Source organism: Numenius arquata, chromosome W (assembly GCF_964106895.1).
Source record: "Numenius arquata chromosome W, bNumArq3.hap1.1, whole genome shotgun sequence".
NCBI classification, from domain to species: domain Eukaryota; kingdom Metazoa; phylum Chordata; class Aves; order Charadriiformes; family Scolopacidae; genus Numenius; species Numenius arquata.
The window spans coordinates 3,998,192-4,015,361 of NC_133615.1; the positions used below are offsets into that span (position 1 = coordinate 3,998,192).

At 40.7% G+C, this 17,170-nt stretch overlaps 1 protein-coding gene across 2 annotated transcripts in view; it reads right to left on the bottom strand.

Moving 5' to 3' along the window:
* Nucleotides 1–13,798: 13,798 nt before the first annotated feature.
* Nucleotides 13,799–17,170, bottom strand: part of LOC141476584 (arrestin domain-containing protein 3-like) — a 34,793-nt gene continuing 31,421 nt past the window's right edge. For both annotated transcript variants that reach the window (XM_074165347.1, XM_074165346.1), the window contains exons 7-8: nt 15,503–15,657; nt 13,799–13,855 (exon numbers count right to left, since the gene is read on the bottom strand). In XM_074165347.1, coding sequence (XP_074021448.1) covers nt 13,799–13,855; nt 15,503–15,657 — 212 coding nt within the window. The remainder of the gene's footprint in view (nt 13,856–15,502; nt 15,658–17,170) is intronic.

The following is a 17,170-nucleotide window of genomic DNA, read 5'->3' on the forward strand; positions in this document are numbered from 1 at the left end:
CAGTACCGACAAAGTGTGGGAATACATTGGTGGTGCACTCCGTGAAAACTTCCGCAACATAGGTTGTCTGCATGGCATCTCATCAGGATTTACAGTTTTATCCCAGTCACCATAAATCACCTCTTTCACAGCCAATTCTCTCAGGTACTTAATACCTTTCTCTATGTTGGTCCATTTACTTGGGGAGCATTCAATATCATCCTTAAAGGGGTATCTGTCCTTTACAGCTGATAAGAGTCGTCTCCAGAGACTGAGAGTCTGTGACTTTTCCCCAAGAGCTTTATCTATACCGGCCTCTTTGGACAGGTTTCCTAACTGCTTAGCTTCTGCACCGTCTAATTCCATGCAACCAGCTCCATTATCCCAGCATCGGAGCAACCAGGAGACAAGTGTCTCACCATCATTACGGCTAAAATCCTTTCTTATATTCCGCAAATCCTTCATAGAGAAGGATTTAATGATTATCTCTGTATCTGAGTCCTCCTCCCTTGCTGGCACAGGAGCCTCTCCCTTATCAGCTCTAGAAGGACGCTCCTCTGCATCTCCATCAGAAAAGTCCTCTCCCCTGCTGTCTGGCCTTACTTGCTGTTTGTCACTAGGGACAGAGGGCTGAGCTGACCTCCTCCTTTTCCTTCTGGTCACCGGAGCAACTTGTACCGGTGCGGATGGAGTCCGAGTAAGGTCAGTGTCAGTGCATATCGCATTTCTGCGCCAAGATTTAAAGAGAAACCACCCCTGCAGCCCATTCAGCAATATCAACACTAAAATAATGATTTTAGGAATGCAGCTGTCATTCACACTATTCAAAGGGGCTGCATCCTCTGTCTCTGATGATGACGTATTCGCATAAGCAGTAAAGGGTGAAGTAAACATTCCCAAGGTAAAATTCGAAGTATAATTAGCAACAGAATTCAGTACAAAATGCCCGAGGAATCTAGGTAAAGAAACCAGCCATTCAATCACGGTATGGATCAGGATCAAACACAATACCACGTTTGAACCACCGCATACAGACACAAAGAGCAAGTAAATTATACAACACATAAGGCAAATTATACAGTGCCGAATCAAGTAACCTGGACGAAATCCCCATCAAGATATGATACAATATCCTGTCTAAAAACATGATGTGAGCTGTCTGTTTTAATCCCGGAGAAAGCTGGAATTCAAACTATTTAGACAATCTACCAGAGCTCTAGTCGTACCACAGTCGAGCCCCACGTTGGGCGCCAATAAATCTGTCATGGTTTTGACCAGATTGACCAATCAGAATGACAGATGGCCCCTCCCCCCCCCCCTAAGGAAAAGAGAGGAGAGGAAGAGATAAAAGAGATTTATGAGTTTAGAAAAAAACTAAACTACTTTAATGAAAATATTAATAAATAATTAAATAATAAATAATAATTAAAAAAGGGAAAAAAGTAAAAAAAAAGTATACAGTATATACAGTATATACAAAACCATATCAAGCTCCCAGGATGATGATCACGTCACCAGCAGGCACAGGGGAAAGTCCCAGGCTGGACTCGGTGATGGACAGGAGCTGGATTCTGGATCTGGAGTCAGGATTGCTCGGATCGGGATCAAAGGCAGACAAACAGACAGGGTCCTCCTCAGATGTCAGCCATTGAAGGAAGAGAGATAACCCTTTGATCCCTCAGCTTTTATACTGAGCATGATGCAGATGGGATAGAATACCCTGTTGGTCAGTTCTGGGTCACCTGTCCTGTCCTCTCCTCCCTACAGGTGGGACCCCTCTACGCTTTTCCGCTTCCGACCCTCCAATGGGGCAAATAACAAATTTACCTGACCTTGGTTGTTATAGCAATAAGTATAAGCAAGGGCCTCCCTGCACACCATCCCTTGGCATGGAGCACAAACATTGGTCTTATCATTCTGAGAACGAGCAGTTTTCTCCTTAATATGCCGTTAATTTCAGACAGTTAGAAGAGGCCTAGCTAGGATGTAAAATTACAGAACAGAAAAATTGGTTTGTTTTTACTTCAAACCGGGACACTTGCACAGGCAGCTTTTGCTTTCCTTATTAAATTGTCATTATCTCGATCCCAGAGTCTTTTTCCCTGACTTCTACTTCTTTCATCCCCCAGGTGGAGGGTGAGTGTGAGGCAGGGTAGGTGTTTGGCTGCTGGCTGGAGTCAACCCACCACAACAATGAAGGAATTAAGAGAAGATTGTTACCTTCTTTGAATTACAAAGGAAAAAATAGGGAAAATTAGAAAGTAGAAAAGTAAACACAGTGATTTGACTTGAAAGTTCATTTAAATTATATTGGTTTACTTCTGCATTGACCAGCTATTGTTTTCTTCATTTGCTTTCTTTGAGATAATAACATTATGTGGTACAATCAGTGAATCACTGTATTGCTTTAGAGGTGTGCAAGTCAGTCACAATATATGGTATATGATGGATTAAAAGGAAAGGGCAGCAGTAAAATTGCTTTTTCTGACTTATGCTGTTAAGACTGGTAAGAAGACCATTTACTTTAATTTATGGGTGATAATTAAATAGCTCTAAAACAGTGATGCAAATTTCTCTTTATTTATACCACATATTTAATATTGAAATAAATTTGGAAATCACACCTGGACTTTCACAGAACCATAGAATCATTTAGGTTGGAAAAGACCCTTAAGGTCATTGAGTCCAACTGTTTACCTAACACTGCCAAGTCCACCACTAAACCATGTCGCTAAGCACCATGTCTCCACATATTTTAAATACCTCCAGGGATGGTGACTCAACCACTTCTCTGGGCAGCCTGTTCCAACGCTTAATAACCCTTCTTGGCCATCTGGGCACACTGCTGGCTCATCTTCAGGTGGCTGTTGACCAACACCCTGTTCTGGTTCCAGTGGGGATAGGGTTAATTTTCCCAAGGATCTGGCACTGGACACAGGTATTCCATACCATGTCATATCATGCCTAGTCTATATAGAGGGAGCTGGCCAGGGGAAGGGAGCAGGAAGCCGCCACTTGGGAGAGGGTTGGGGCATCCCAGGTCTGGTTGGTGAGCGGTGATACAGTAATCATGTTTTGTACATTCCTCTGTCAGTATTATTGTTGTTGTTTTCCTCTTTCCTTTGCTGTTCTGTTAAACTGCTTTTCTCTCAGCCCACGAGTTTTGCCTTTTTCTTCCTATCCTCCCCCACAGGTGTGTGGGGGTGAGAGAGCAGCTGCATGGTTCTTCTTTGCCAGCTGGAGATAAACCATGACACACGCGCAGGTCCTTTTCTGCTGGGCAGCTTTCTAGCCACTCTTCCCCAAGCCTGTAGCGCTGCATGGGGTTGTTGTGACCCAAGTGCAGGACCTGGCACGTAACCTTGTTGAATCTCATACCATTGGCCTCGGCCCATTGATCCAGCCTGTCCAGTTCCTTCTGTAGACCCTTCCTACCCTCAAGCAGATCAACACTCCTGCCAGACTTGGTGTCATCTGCAAACTTATTGAGGGTGCACTCAATCCCCTCGTCCAGATCATCAATAAAGGTATTAAACAGAACTGGCCCCAGTACCGAGCCCTGGGGAACACCACTCGTGACTGGCCACCAGCTGGATTTAACTCCATTCACTGCAACTCTTTGGTCCCGGCCCTTCAGCCAGTTTTTCACCCAGCGAAGAACGTGACCATCCAAGCCATGGGCAGCCAGTTTCTCCAGGAGAATGCTGTGGGAAACAGTATCAAAGGCCTTACTAAAGTCCAGGTAAACAACATCCACAGCCTTTCCCTCATCCACTAAGTGGGTCATCTTGTCATAGAATGAGATCAGGTTTGTCAAGCAGGACCTGCCTTTCCTAAACCTTTCTGGGCCTGATCACTTGGTTGTCCTGTATGTGCCATGTGATGGCACTCAAGATGATCTGCTCCATAACCTTCCCTGGCACGCTTTAATATGTTATGGTGATCTGTTTTCTGAACTTAGCAATGCTAACCCCACAGACTTCAACCGATTTAGAATTGGCCCCAAAACTAGGGTGTAAATAATACAAATTTGATTTATTAATCAGAAATCATTACCAAGTACATGGTCTCTATCTTCTACAGAGCTGAATGAATCATGGAAATTTTATTATATTCTTTTTGTTAACTGATGGACAAGCATGACAAATTTACTTTGAATATTAATACGGCCATCTCTAGTGGGAAGTTTAATTTGGATTCTAGGCATTTTGATGACACTAAGGTATCATTTATATTTAGATAATTGCATGAATTTTTCAGATAAAGATAAAAAAGCATTAGATTTTGTAGTGATTTTCCCTGTTCCTATGTTTCCCCATTGTATCAGTTAAAAACAAGTGTCATATCTCTTTTGATAGATTGAATGACATCCCACTCATAAAATAATTTTAGATATATTTATTAAATCAATGAATGGCTAAAAGGTTCTGACTTCCCCCATTCCCATTTGTTGAAGAGTAGGCAAGTCAAAGGCATACTTTAGACTTGCCTGATGCACAGGAACAAGAGGGGAACCATCTTTCACTTCCTAATTCCCCCCATTGTCCTTAGTGGGAACCCATACAGGGATTTCATGGTAGACTTCAGTGCTGTCATGAGTGGTGATTCACCATCTTAGATTTTTGTTTTTCTTGTATAAGGGATCAGACTCTACTGCTGAAGAGGCAGAGATTTAATGCTTAAATACCTGGTTTTGCACTTCAGTATTACTTCCTGGATGTGGGTTTGGGGTTTGTTTTTTTGTGATTGTATATTCCTACCCCCTTAAAAATGCATGTTCTCACCTTCCCTGTTGTAAGTTATTGTCTTTCATCCAAATATGCAATCATTTATAGCAAGGTGCCTGAAACAAATTCAAAATCCTTATGAACTGGATTAAAGGTACACTGTTCAATTTTTATGTTGCAGCATCATCTGGCCTCTACTCAGAAGCTACCACTAGGTCAGGAGATATGGAGATGCAGCTCTTAAAATAGCAGGCTGTAGCTGACAGGGAGTGAATGATTACTTAGAGAACAAACATTACTTTTTTCCTATTTCAAGGATATCATCTGGAGGGCGGGTGAAACACGCCTGATGACATGCCTTTGTATGTTGCTTTCACTAGAAAAAATATAGAATCATAGAATCATCCAGGTTGGAAGAGACCCTTGGGATCATCGAGTCCAACCATCTACCCTACACTACAAAGTTCTTCCCTATATCATATCCCCCAACACCACATCTAAACATCTCTTAAACACATCCAGGGATGGTGACTCAACCACCTCCCTGGGCAGCCTGTTCCAGTGCCCGACCACTCTTTCTGTGAAAAATTCTTTCCTAATGTTCGGTCTAAACCTACCCTGTTGGAGCTTGAAGCCATTCCCTCTCGTTCTGTCATTAATTACCTGTGCGAAGAGACCAGCACCAACCTCTCTACAGTGTCCTTTCAAGTAGTTGAAGAGAGTGATGAGGTCTCCCCTCAGCTTCCTCTTCCTCATACTAAACAGTCCCAGCTCCTTCAACCGCTCTTCATAGGATTTGTTTTCCAGGCCCTTCACCAGCTTCGTTGCCCTCCTCTGCACTCGCTCCAGCACCTCGATATCTCTCTTGTATTGAGGTGCCCAAAACTGGACACAATACTCCAGGTGTGGCCTCACCAGTGCTGAGTACAGGGGCACAATCACCTCCCTACTTCTGCTGGTCACGCTATTTCTAATACAAGCCAGGATGCCGTTGGCTTTCTTGGCCACCTGGGCACACTGCTGGGTCATATTCAGCCGCTTGTCAATTAGAACCCCCAGGTCTCTTTCTTCCAGGCAGCTTTCCAGCCACACTTCCCCAAGCCTGTAGCAATGCACGGGGTTGTTGTGGCCCAAGTGCAGAACCTGGCACTTGCCCTTGTTGAAACTCATGCCATTGATTTTGGCCCAATGATCCAATCTATCTAGGTCTCTCTGTAGAGCTTAAAATATAAAATCCTAATTCACTGTCATAGAATCATAGAATTGCCTAGGTTGGAAGGGACCTTTCAGATCATCTAGTCCAACCATCAAGCCAACGCTGACAAAAACCACAAATAAACCATATCGCTAAGCACTATGTCTACCCATCTTTTAAATACCTCCAGGGATGGCGACTCAACCACTTCCCTGGGCAGCCTGTGGTGAAGAAATTTTTCCTAATATCCAATCTAAACCTCCCCTGGCGTAACTTGAGGCCATTTCCTTTTGTCCTATTGCCTGTGACTTGGGAGAAGAGACCGACCTCCCCCTCGCTACAACCTCCTTTCAGGTAGTTGTAGAGAGCATGCAAGTACAAGTCCTTGGCAGCTCCTAAAGTTCTAAGAATCTCTGAAGAAGATTCTGCTCAAAATCCATGGAATGTGGAAAGTCAGTGACTGGATTCTTAAAAGTCAGTCTGGACTCTCCAGCCAAATCAATATTCCTAGGAACAGCTGTCCTCTTGTAACACCAGCCTACTGAAAATTTATGTTGGACACTTGACTCTGCCATATAGCCATATAATTCGATTCACAGGATTCAGTTCAGATCAGCAGCATTCACATTAACAAAGAAGTTTCCCTGTAGAAAGTTCATTATTGGACAATGGCCCCACTTACTCTGTTCTGAAGACTGTTCTTTGATTCTGTACCTGAACTTTTGTGAGTGTTGCTGTAGTTTATGGTGATTTACTGGTTGATTTTTCTAAAACATTAAAGGCTTAAATTTAAAAAGGGATTAAGAAGTGCTATTTTAGCTAGATAATTGAAAAAAAAAAAGTTGATCAATTTTGCAACATTGCCTAATATCTCTCAGATATTGGAGTTTTATAATTTATCACCCTTTTGTATATTTTTATGGATAGCCGATGTAGAAGAACCATTAGTTTTATATCCTGGTGTAGCACAGATTTGTATGATGATAATTTAAATTCTAACCTTGCCACATAGCATTAGAAACTTTAGTTATTAAAAAGGGTTGTGCTGTTATTAGAAAAAAATATTCTAATAATTGTCACTCAGCTATAAAGGAGTTCTTAGTATATGATCATAATGAGAGACCACCTTATTTTTTATATTTTGTTGGAAACTGAAGTTTTGCTTAGCATAACTAGCTAGATTGGTGTAGCCTTCTCTAGGCCGAAAGCTGTAATCCTAGCAACATAGTGAATTTAGGCTGAACTCCTTCTTAGTCCAAGAAGAATGGCTGGTAGTCTTGTATGACTTTGATACACTGTAACTTAACTAACATAATGAAATTGTATAAGTAACTTTGATGAAGATTATATGCTTGAGCAATATGAATTAGAGTGACTGTTATGTTAAAAGGAAAGGGAACTATAATTTGTGAAAATGAAGAAAGGGACCATTCTACCTGGAGTAAGCAAAAGACAGATGAGACCCAGGAGACCGATGAGATCCAGGTGCAGATGGGACAAAGAGGTCATGAAACCATGTAAGAAGGTAAAACCACCTTCACCAAAACTCCAGTCAGCGAAGAGGACACATAACTGTTGAACAATTTGATTGGACAAAAGACACACACTTGTCATGTGAACAGGTGCATGGACAGTTTATGTAATAGATTGTGAGGCTTTAAAAAGCACAGAAAAATAACCGAGGGGGGCCCTCTTCTCAGAGGCACCCAGCTAGAGCTGTATTAAACCGACTCTGTGACAGAACCTAGGGTCCAAAATTTTTTTTCTACAGTCAGAGGCTAAGATTGGATCTAGCCGCACCTAGATTTCTCTGAGAAGGAGTTTAGAAAGCAAGGGGGTCCAGTCTGAACCTCACAACTCAGCAGAAGGGTCTTCCCGGACTCTTTAACATATTTACTCTTAGTTTCAACCAGAACTCAGGCACAAATGATTAAGTGTTATTAATGGGCAAAAGACCTAAAAGATCTGTCTGGATTCTCCATAGTTGGCAGTTACAAATTCAAAATTAAATCAAAATGCTTTATTTCACACAAGAATTCACACATTCAGGAAGTCTACTGTTTGCATTATGCAAGGAGTTAGATCAAATGTTTGGGTTGTCTATGTTAGTATCATACACCATAAAACCTACTGTAACAGTACCATGAGAATTTAGTGGTCTTCAGTACCTTTAACACCAACAGACAGGAACAGCACATATTGGACTTCCGAGTCCCTGGCTGCTAGCCTAGTGAACCTTGCCTTAGGTCAAAGGACATTTTGATACCAAACAATGATGATAATCCATTCTGTCAGAGGTTCAGCTGTGTGCAGTATGCAGAAACAAGATGCTATGGCAGTGCTTCATTTCTGGAATGCTGAGGAACTGTATTAATATCTTGCAAAGCTCTACTGACCAAAACACAAATAGCACATAGTGATTTTCAACATCTGGTAACATTAGACTTCCAAGGAAACAGCAAGATGCACCTTATTGACCCCAGTTCAACAAACCAACCTTCATATCCCAACTGCAAACCACTGAGATATCTGGCTTTTAAAGTAATTCCCCTTCTCCAGATTCCTCCCACCCCTACCAAAATGTGCAATCCCTGCCCCCACCATATGTACTGGAAAATACTAGACAACTTGAACAGAGATCATCAGTTACAATAATTTTTAAACATTGTCCTGGAAAGACATTCATATCTTGTAAGTTATTAGTACTTTCTAAGTTTAGGAGATTGTATTGTGGCTTCCCACCGAGCCCCAAGAAATCATTGATATAAACAAGAAAAAGGTGCTGAAACTTAGCTCTTGTGCTAATCAATGGTGTAGCTCCAATGTTTTTTTCCCTATGTAGTTGATACATAGCATATGTATTTCTATAGTAATTTGATCCTTATGGCTATTGTTTATACAAAAACACATATTAAATGTTTAAGTCACAAACAATCTTATGGCTTACAGTTAAAACATTTAAAAGCATTTTTTTTTAAAAAAAGTTTATTTTCCACAAGGAGGAAAACTTAAATTGTTTCCCACATAGTTTTCTTAAAATAGAGTCCATAAGGACATATTCAGCACCAAAACTAAAAAAAAAAAAAAAATACAAACAGCCATATAATATAATCTATAATGCAAACATTTAATATTGCACTTTGTTTTTCTAATGCTTGGATTTTACTTTTTTCCCCTAATTCAGATCAAGATTCTATATCAAATATTGGGCTACAACTATGAACTTGTAATGCCTCTGAACAACTAACAAAAAAGTTTAAATGGGAAGTCTTTATTTGATAAGGTTTTAGAATTTTTCACTCTGATCACAGCCTGTGATGCAATGTCAATTACTACAGCATTGGTCAATTCTGCTTCATATATAGTTTTCCATTACACTGGGATAAGTACTTTAATGCTATATATATCAGCAATTGTTCCCATGTCTGTTAAAACAACAAAAAAGAAAAAAAGTAAAATCACCAAATGCCCTTTTATGCCAACAATCTTATCAACTTTTAAAATTTTGTCTGGTTGGAGAGAGTAGAAGGAAGGGACATTCACAAAATTAGCCAGCATAAGACATCACCCAATTTCCCATTCTTGCTTATCAAAGCCCAAACCTTTGAACCAAATCACTTAAAACGTGACTCTCGTTTTAACCACCCTGTCATCATTTTTGAAACATGAAATATCTTTCATGTTCTCATAAAGGCCACTTATGGAAAAGCCTATTTTGTCATATTTATGAAGCCTTAAAAATAAGGCAGAACTTTGTAAGAATGAGCACAATGCAGAAACACCAGCTTTCTCCCCCTCCATTCTGAGTTGTTTTATTGCACAAGGATATACACATTGGATTAGATTTTAAGTAGCCAACATCAGACATGTCTCTGACAATAGTTGAGGGGGGTGTTTTTTTGGTTTGGGGTTTTTTTGGTTTCATTTTGGGTGGGGTTTTTGTGTTTTGTTTTGTTTTTTTAACGTGATTTCTGAAAAGGAAATTTACTTTTACAAATCTCTAGCATAAAAGCACTGGTCAGATCTAATGGCTCCATCATTCTTTTCTTCTTTAGGGGTAAGTGCTTTTTATATATAATTTCTCGCATTCTAGATGAATGTATGTTTAAAGTTGTTGGACTGTTTGGTTGGGTTTTTTTGTTTGTTTTAAAACTCTCAGGACTAGCCCAGGAGACAATCAGAGCAATTCTCAGCAAACTAACTTGAGTATGGCTGGTAACACTGATACTCTGGCTCGGTTTTATTATAGTTTTAGTATTACTATTTTTACAGTCTGCTACCGACCTCCAAACCAAGATAAAGCCAACAAAGCAATATTTGGGTCACTTAAGCAAGCTTTGGGTCAACAGAACCTGGTTCTTATGGGTGACTTCAACTACCCAGACATCTGTTGGAAGAACAATACAGCAGTTCACGTCATCCATCAAGTTCCTGGAATGCATATGAGGAAGCTGGACTACTTCCTCATACAAATGTTAAGATGTGCCAACCAGGAATGATGCACTGCTGGACTTGCTACTCACAAACCAAGAAAATCTGCTTTGTAATATCTTGGTTAGTGATAGCCTTGGTTGCAGTGATCAGTTGTGGAGTTTGGGATCCTGCTGAGCACACTAAAGGTTAGTACTAAGACAAAGGTTTTAGATTTTAGAAGAGGAAACTTCAGCTCTCAGAGCTTGACTGGGAAGGATTCTGTGGGAAGCTTCCACAGAGGATAAAGGAGCTAGTGAGTGCTGGGAGTTTTTCAAGAACACTCTCCTGGAAGCACAAAGACAGTTCATCCCCTTTAAAGATAAGGTAAGTAGGCAGAGCAAGAGACCCCCTTGGCTTAACTGCGAGCTTCTGTGTCTGCTCAAAACCAAAAGAGAAGCATACCAGAGATGGAAAAGCAAACGAATACTACAAGGACATCGCCAGGGTGTGCAGAGATGCAGTTAGAAAAGCAAAAGCTCATCTTGAATTGAAAGTAGCCAGAGATGTCAAAGACTACAAGAAAGGGTTCTTCAGGTACATAAACAACAAGCAGAAACAGAAGGAAAACATTGGCCCACTGTTAAACAGGAGAGGTGAATTAGTCGCTGACAACACTGAAAAGGCAGAGGTTCTCAACACTTTCTTCACTTCTGTCTTTACCAGCACTGTTGGGCCCCAAGCCTTGGGAACAAAAATCCAGGTTGATGCAAACACAGACCCACTGTCAGCAAAGGAAGAGTTGGTTGTGAGGCCACTCTCCATAATCTTTGAGAAGTCATGGAGATCGGGGGATGTCCCGGAAGACTGGAAGAAGCCTAACATCACCCCCATCTACAAGAAGGGCTTAAAGGAGGATCCAGGAAACAGGCCCATCAGGGAAAGTTATGGAACAAATCCTGGAGGCTATCACAAGTCAAATGAAGCATGTGATTGGGAAAAGCCAGCACGGATTCACCAAGGGCAAATCATGCTTGACAAACCTGATTGCCTTCTATGACAAAATAACCCGCTCGGTTGATATGGGGTGAGTGGTGGACATTGTCTACCTGTCTCCAAGGCTTTCAATACAGTTTCCCACAGCCTCCTCCTAGAGAAACTGGTGCATTACAGTCTAGACAAGTGGTCCATGCACTGGGTGGGAAACTGGCTGACAGGCCGCACCCCGAGGGTGGTGGTAAATAGCTCCTTTTCAAACTGGCAACCTGTCACAAGTGGGGTCCCCCAGGGATCGATACTGGGTCCAACGCTGTTTCATAACAGTATCTTCATAAGTGACCTGGATGATGGGATCAAGTGTACCCTGATGAAGTTTGCCAATGATACCAAACTGAAGGGGGAAGTGGACACCTCTGAAGGGAGAGCCACCCTGCAGGAAGACCCAGATAGGCTGGAAGCAAGAACCTTATGAAGTTCAATGAGGACAAATGTAAGGTCTTGCACCTAGGAAAACATAATCCAGGAGTGCAGCACAGGCTGGGATCTACCCGGCTGGGGAGCAGCTCTGTGGAAAGGGACCTGGGGGTCCTGGTGGACAATAAGCTCAATATGAGTGAACAGTGTGCTACTGTGGCAAAGCAAGCCAACAGGATGCTGGGTTACATCAACAAGAGCATCACCAGCAGAGATAAAGAAGTCATTATCTCACTCAGTGCTTGTCAGGCCACACCTGGAATCCTGTGTTCAGTTTTGGTCCCCGCTATACAAAAAAAATGTGGACAGGCTGGAGAGGGTCCAGAGAAAGGCTGCAAAGATGATCAAAAGACTGGGAAGTCTGCCATATGAGGAAAGGCTGAGAGAACTGGGTTTGTTCAGCCTTGAGAAAAGAAGGCTTAAGGGAGACCTTACCACCACGTTCCAGTATTTAAAGGGTGGCGACAAAGAAGGAGACTGACTTTTTACAAGGAGTCACATAGAAAAGAGAGAGGTGTAATGGGTAGAAGTTAATCCTGGGGAGATTCCGATTGGACACAAGAGAAATTTTTTCACAATGAGAACAATCAGCTATTGGAATAATCTTCCCAGGGAAGTAGTTCCCCAACATTGGACACTTAAGATTTGGCTGGACAGGGTGCTGGGCCATCTTGTCTAGACTGTGCTTTTGCCAAGAAAGGTTGGACCAGATGATCCCTGATGTCCCTTCCAAGCTGGTATTCTATGATACAGTATCATAAACCCTGAAGATAATACAAAGTGCATAAACTGAGCTGTTGCTTAGTTGTTATAGTTCAAACTTTTCTTGCAGTCTGAAATATACTTTCTACTGGAGACTCATTTTATATATAATTTTTGATGATTAGGTAGCTACATATTATTTTAAAAAACAATCAAACCAACCTTCTCCTTCCCATCCCTACTAGTTGAGATATCTCTCTGCCTATGAACCCCGGAGAGCATATGACTATCCCCTTTGAAAGTTCTTTTCACACTTTGCTGGTGTCTGCTGGTGCTGCTTTCACTTTGTAAGTTTTGTGCATGTCCCTATTTAAAATCCCCCTCAAGAATAAAACCAAAAGACAAACACAAAACAAAAGAAATAACAGTGCAACGTAACAAAACAAACAGCATTCTAACAGTTTGGCAAGCGATGAGTTCACCTGAGATTAAGTGATCTTTACGCAGTCTGTAACAAAATGTTGCTTTGTAATAATAGCAGAAAGGCAAAGTCTTAAAAGAAATCAAGAATGTATACAATCTTGACAAAGTCTCTTATTAGTCTCCTTCTATTATCTCTTTCCCCACCCCCATATATCTGTTGCTTGTCTACTACAATTGGCTGCAAAACATACAGCAAGAAGGATTGGCTTGAAGGCATGTGATGTTTGTAAATAAATCCACAATAGGATCCAAGCTGAAGAGGTGATACATGATCAGCCTACTAGAACAATTCTGAGCATATGCATATGCAGGTAAAGTCCAGGCTACATTAAGTTTTAAAAAAAGTCAGTGCATTTGCCAGTTTTCATCACATTTTTTTTGTCATAGCTTTCTTTTGTTCCTTGTTGTGCAGATTACAAACAATTAAGGGGGGATAACAACAGTCCATCATAAATGAGAAAAAGCTGTAGTGACACTGAACTGCATAACATAAGCAATAAGCATGTGCAAATTTTCAAATCATAAGAAGCAGCCATTATTTTCTTAGAACATGGTTTGAGTGTTTTGAAACGTGACTGTATGCTAGTAAGGCTACTCCAAGTATGTGCCACTATTTAAGGGAGGGAGCCTCAGGTTTTCAAGCATGTGGAGCAGTCTTATGATGTGCTGTAGGTGTCAAAGCATGATCACAGGTTTTTTTCATTTATTCTCCGTACAGGCAAGAGCAATATCATTTCCTTTAAAAGCAAGTCTCCACTATGACACCTTGATCTTCAACACAGCAGGTGTGATTCAAAATCCAAGTCAAGTCAGCTTTTTATGGATTCCTTCAACGAGAGGGGCAAGATGGTCTCTCATCTGTGGGCTGATCTGGGTTTGGATCAATCTAACCAAAAGAAAAAAACAAAAACCAACCAAACCAACCCCAAAAAACGCCACAACAACCCAGTGCATTTTAGAATCAATTGCTAGAAATAAACTTGTGAATTTTTAAGACAATTATAATGATATATGGCATTCCCAGTCCAAAAGTTATTGAAATAATTGAAAAACTTCTAGTCAGATAATACTTTGAATAAAAATTAATAGAAATTAATATTAGATACAGTGGAAGACTTTCAGCTACAGGTTGATTGCAATTTAATGATAAGCATGAATAACTAATATAAAACTTTAAAAGTTTCTGCTTTACAAGCACTAGCAAGTCTTGAATTATCTGATATATAAAAAAAGATGACATATCACTAGAAACGTAATTTAAGAAATATTTGAGAGAAGTTTTGCTTGAAAAGGCAGAAAGTTATCAATTAAAAAATCATTCTACTTTTTAATTTAAAAGTAGTTAATCCTCAAATATCCTATGGGATGTTTCAAAAGTTCATGTGTTCTAAACCTTACCTCTTCTTCCTTTCTATAGGAGAAAGGAGGGGTACAGCCTGCTAACTTCAGTCTCAAAAACTGGATGGTAAGAATAGTTTAAGTATACAGTGCATCTTTTAGACAACATTACATCAATTAACTTCATATAGCCTTTTTTTGTTTAAAAAAAAATAACAAATGCTTCTTTCTAAATCTTAAAGTGCCTAAAATGAAAAGGACTCAGGAGTTGTGCTCTAGAGTTAAGCTATAGCAGAGTTCTCAGGAAAGTGTCTAGCACACAAAAAATGCCCCTCTGCTCAAATAGCACAGTAGTGTTTCAAGGCTGGGGCAGAGAATCATGCTACATAATGCTATTTTCCTAAAGTGGGTGAATTCAGGCAAAAATTGGCCAGAGAACATGTTGGGTTTTTTCTTTTGTCCTATATCACTGCTTTTTCTTGAAAAACAAACACAAAAAGCTTTGAAATTTGCATCTCATTCATAGTTATTCAGTGTCTGCATTTTTAGTTCTATAAAGGCCAAAAGCGTTCAAGAACTGTGTACTTCAGAAAACTTAACTCAGAAATGAATAACAGCATGCCGCTTTTCAACATGAAGCTTCTGAAACCCCTACATCCACAGAACTTAAACACAACTCAGCAGTTGCTATAAAATGTTAGGAAGCAGTAGAGGTGAAAGAGTTGAAACATTTTTTTTTATTTTTAATACAAAAATTTATAAAAATTATGTTGCCAAAATGGTAAACACCACCTTGAAAATTTCCAAAAATTATTAGATTAGGAAAGAGTGCTGCCAAGGAAAATTACCGTCCAGGTCTGCAGCTCCAAGAAATAGCATGACACAGAAGCCAAGACACCTCACAGAGCACTTTTTAATTTTAAGGTTGCAGAGTTCATGTTAAAAAAAAAAAAAAAAAAAAAAAGGGTAATCTATGCTGTAAAACAGGCATGGAAAACCCTTGATGCAATTAATCTGCATCTCACAAACAAACAAAAATCCTCCCCAACAACAACTTATTCCATTTTCATCATTTTAATGGTTTCTCCTAGTTTTAGGCAGGAGAAACAACTTCCTAAACTTATTGCACAAGACAAAAAAAAAAAATCAGACACAAACAATACATGAATCATCATATTCTGACAGATATACCTACTTCTGAATATAGGGGTGGAGGCAGAAAACGGAATTCCTGGATGTATGCAAATAATGGTCCTTGAAGTACTCTCTCAAAATCATCAAAAGCAGCTATAGGTGCAAGGCCGGACTGTCTGTTTTCCTCTGTGACCACTTCTGCATAGCTAGGAGGTGCTGAAGGGAGAAGGTACATGCAGTTCAAAGTTCTTATGCATGTCAAAATATATAACATGATAAATATTAAACTTCAATGACTATAAGATTCACCAGCAGGTAGGTGTCTTCTTAAAAATTGTTAAACAAAAAAAGGAAGACTAGAATGCTTCATTTTATTCTAATATTAAGCTTATGTTGAAAACCAGACTGACCACTATTTATTGTGGCTTAATTATTCCCTTAAAATTTAAAGCATACTAAAAATAATTTATTTCTGTACAGGCAGGAATGACAGAACATGGCAGTCCTCCGAACTCCAGAAATCTCCAGGTCTGAGATTTGTACTTTAAAAAACCCAGGATCTTAGGTACGTGAAAACAGGAAGGAAGGAAATACATAATTCTTTCTTTGGCCATAAGAGATTTCCCACAGAAAAGAATATTATCTTTGCATAAAGCCTTGGCTACTAAGGCTGATGAGAGACTTCAGAAACTGCTACTATGGGTTGCAATGCCTTATAACCAAGGATGCGATTGGGATACTAGAGATGGAAGTAATGAAGGTGTACACAGATACAATAGCATTCTATGCTTTCATTTCTGCCACCTTCCAAGGCAGCTGGATTTCACTGCCTGTCCTAGAGAAAGGCAAGGAGAGAAGAAACTCTGTTCTTTCTACATAGGACAACCAGGTGGCAAGAAAACATCCACAACAGGCTTCCTGGGGGCTTTATTACGAAAGGATGTAATTTGACTCTTCGCAAGACTGCAATGAATTGATTCAGAGAATGAATGGTTAAAGGTCGTTAGTGTGGATTTAGTACAGCCTGGCAAAGAACAGAGCTCGGAGCCCAGGAGCCCAGCATTCCAAGATAAAGAAATGGCCTTGTGTATAAGATAGCGGGAACAGCCTGCATGCTAAGGAGGAACCTAACTGTCTGGGTAAAGTGTCCATCTGGTCGGGACCAGTCCCGCGGTTTGGGGTCCAGCCAACCCAGCATTCTAAGCCAAAGGTAAAGGTACACGGTGAAGAAGACTGCGAGCCTTCCTCCAGAAGACCCCGGCCCATGACCACCAGGCGACAGTACGCATGCGGCAAGGGGAGAAGACTTATGATAATGAGTTCCTAGAAATAATTAGAATAGTAACGCCTTTTCTTAGAATCAATTATAATAACCCAGCCCACCTTAATGAATATGTATGCTTTTCATCATAAATAGATGCTTGTTTTACAAACCGGTGTGCAAGTTTGGAGGAGTGATCCCCCTTGCACCCAGCGCCGCAATAAACATACCTGCTTTATAACTCTCTGCGAGTTGTAAGGTTTGTTTCCGCGCGTCAATTTGGCACCCCAGATGGGACCCCCTCTGTCCGGCTGCGGGACCTGCTGAGGACGGGACTCCTCTGGGAGCCCCCGAGATTTCTCGGGAGGACTCCCCAACTCATCCAGATCACCGCGGGGACAGACAAGGACCATCTCTTGCGGACCAGGTATGTTTAGGGTTTCTTAAGGGGGGGACCTGTAAGTCGTG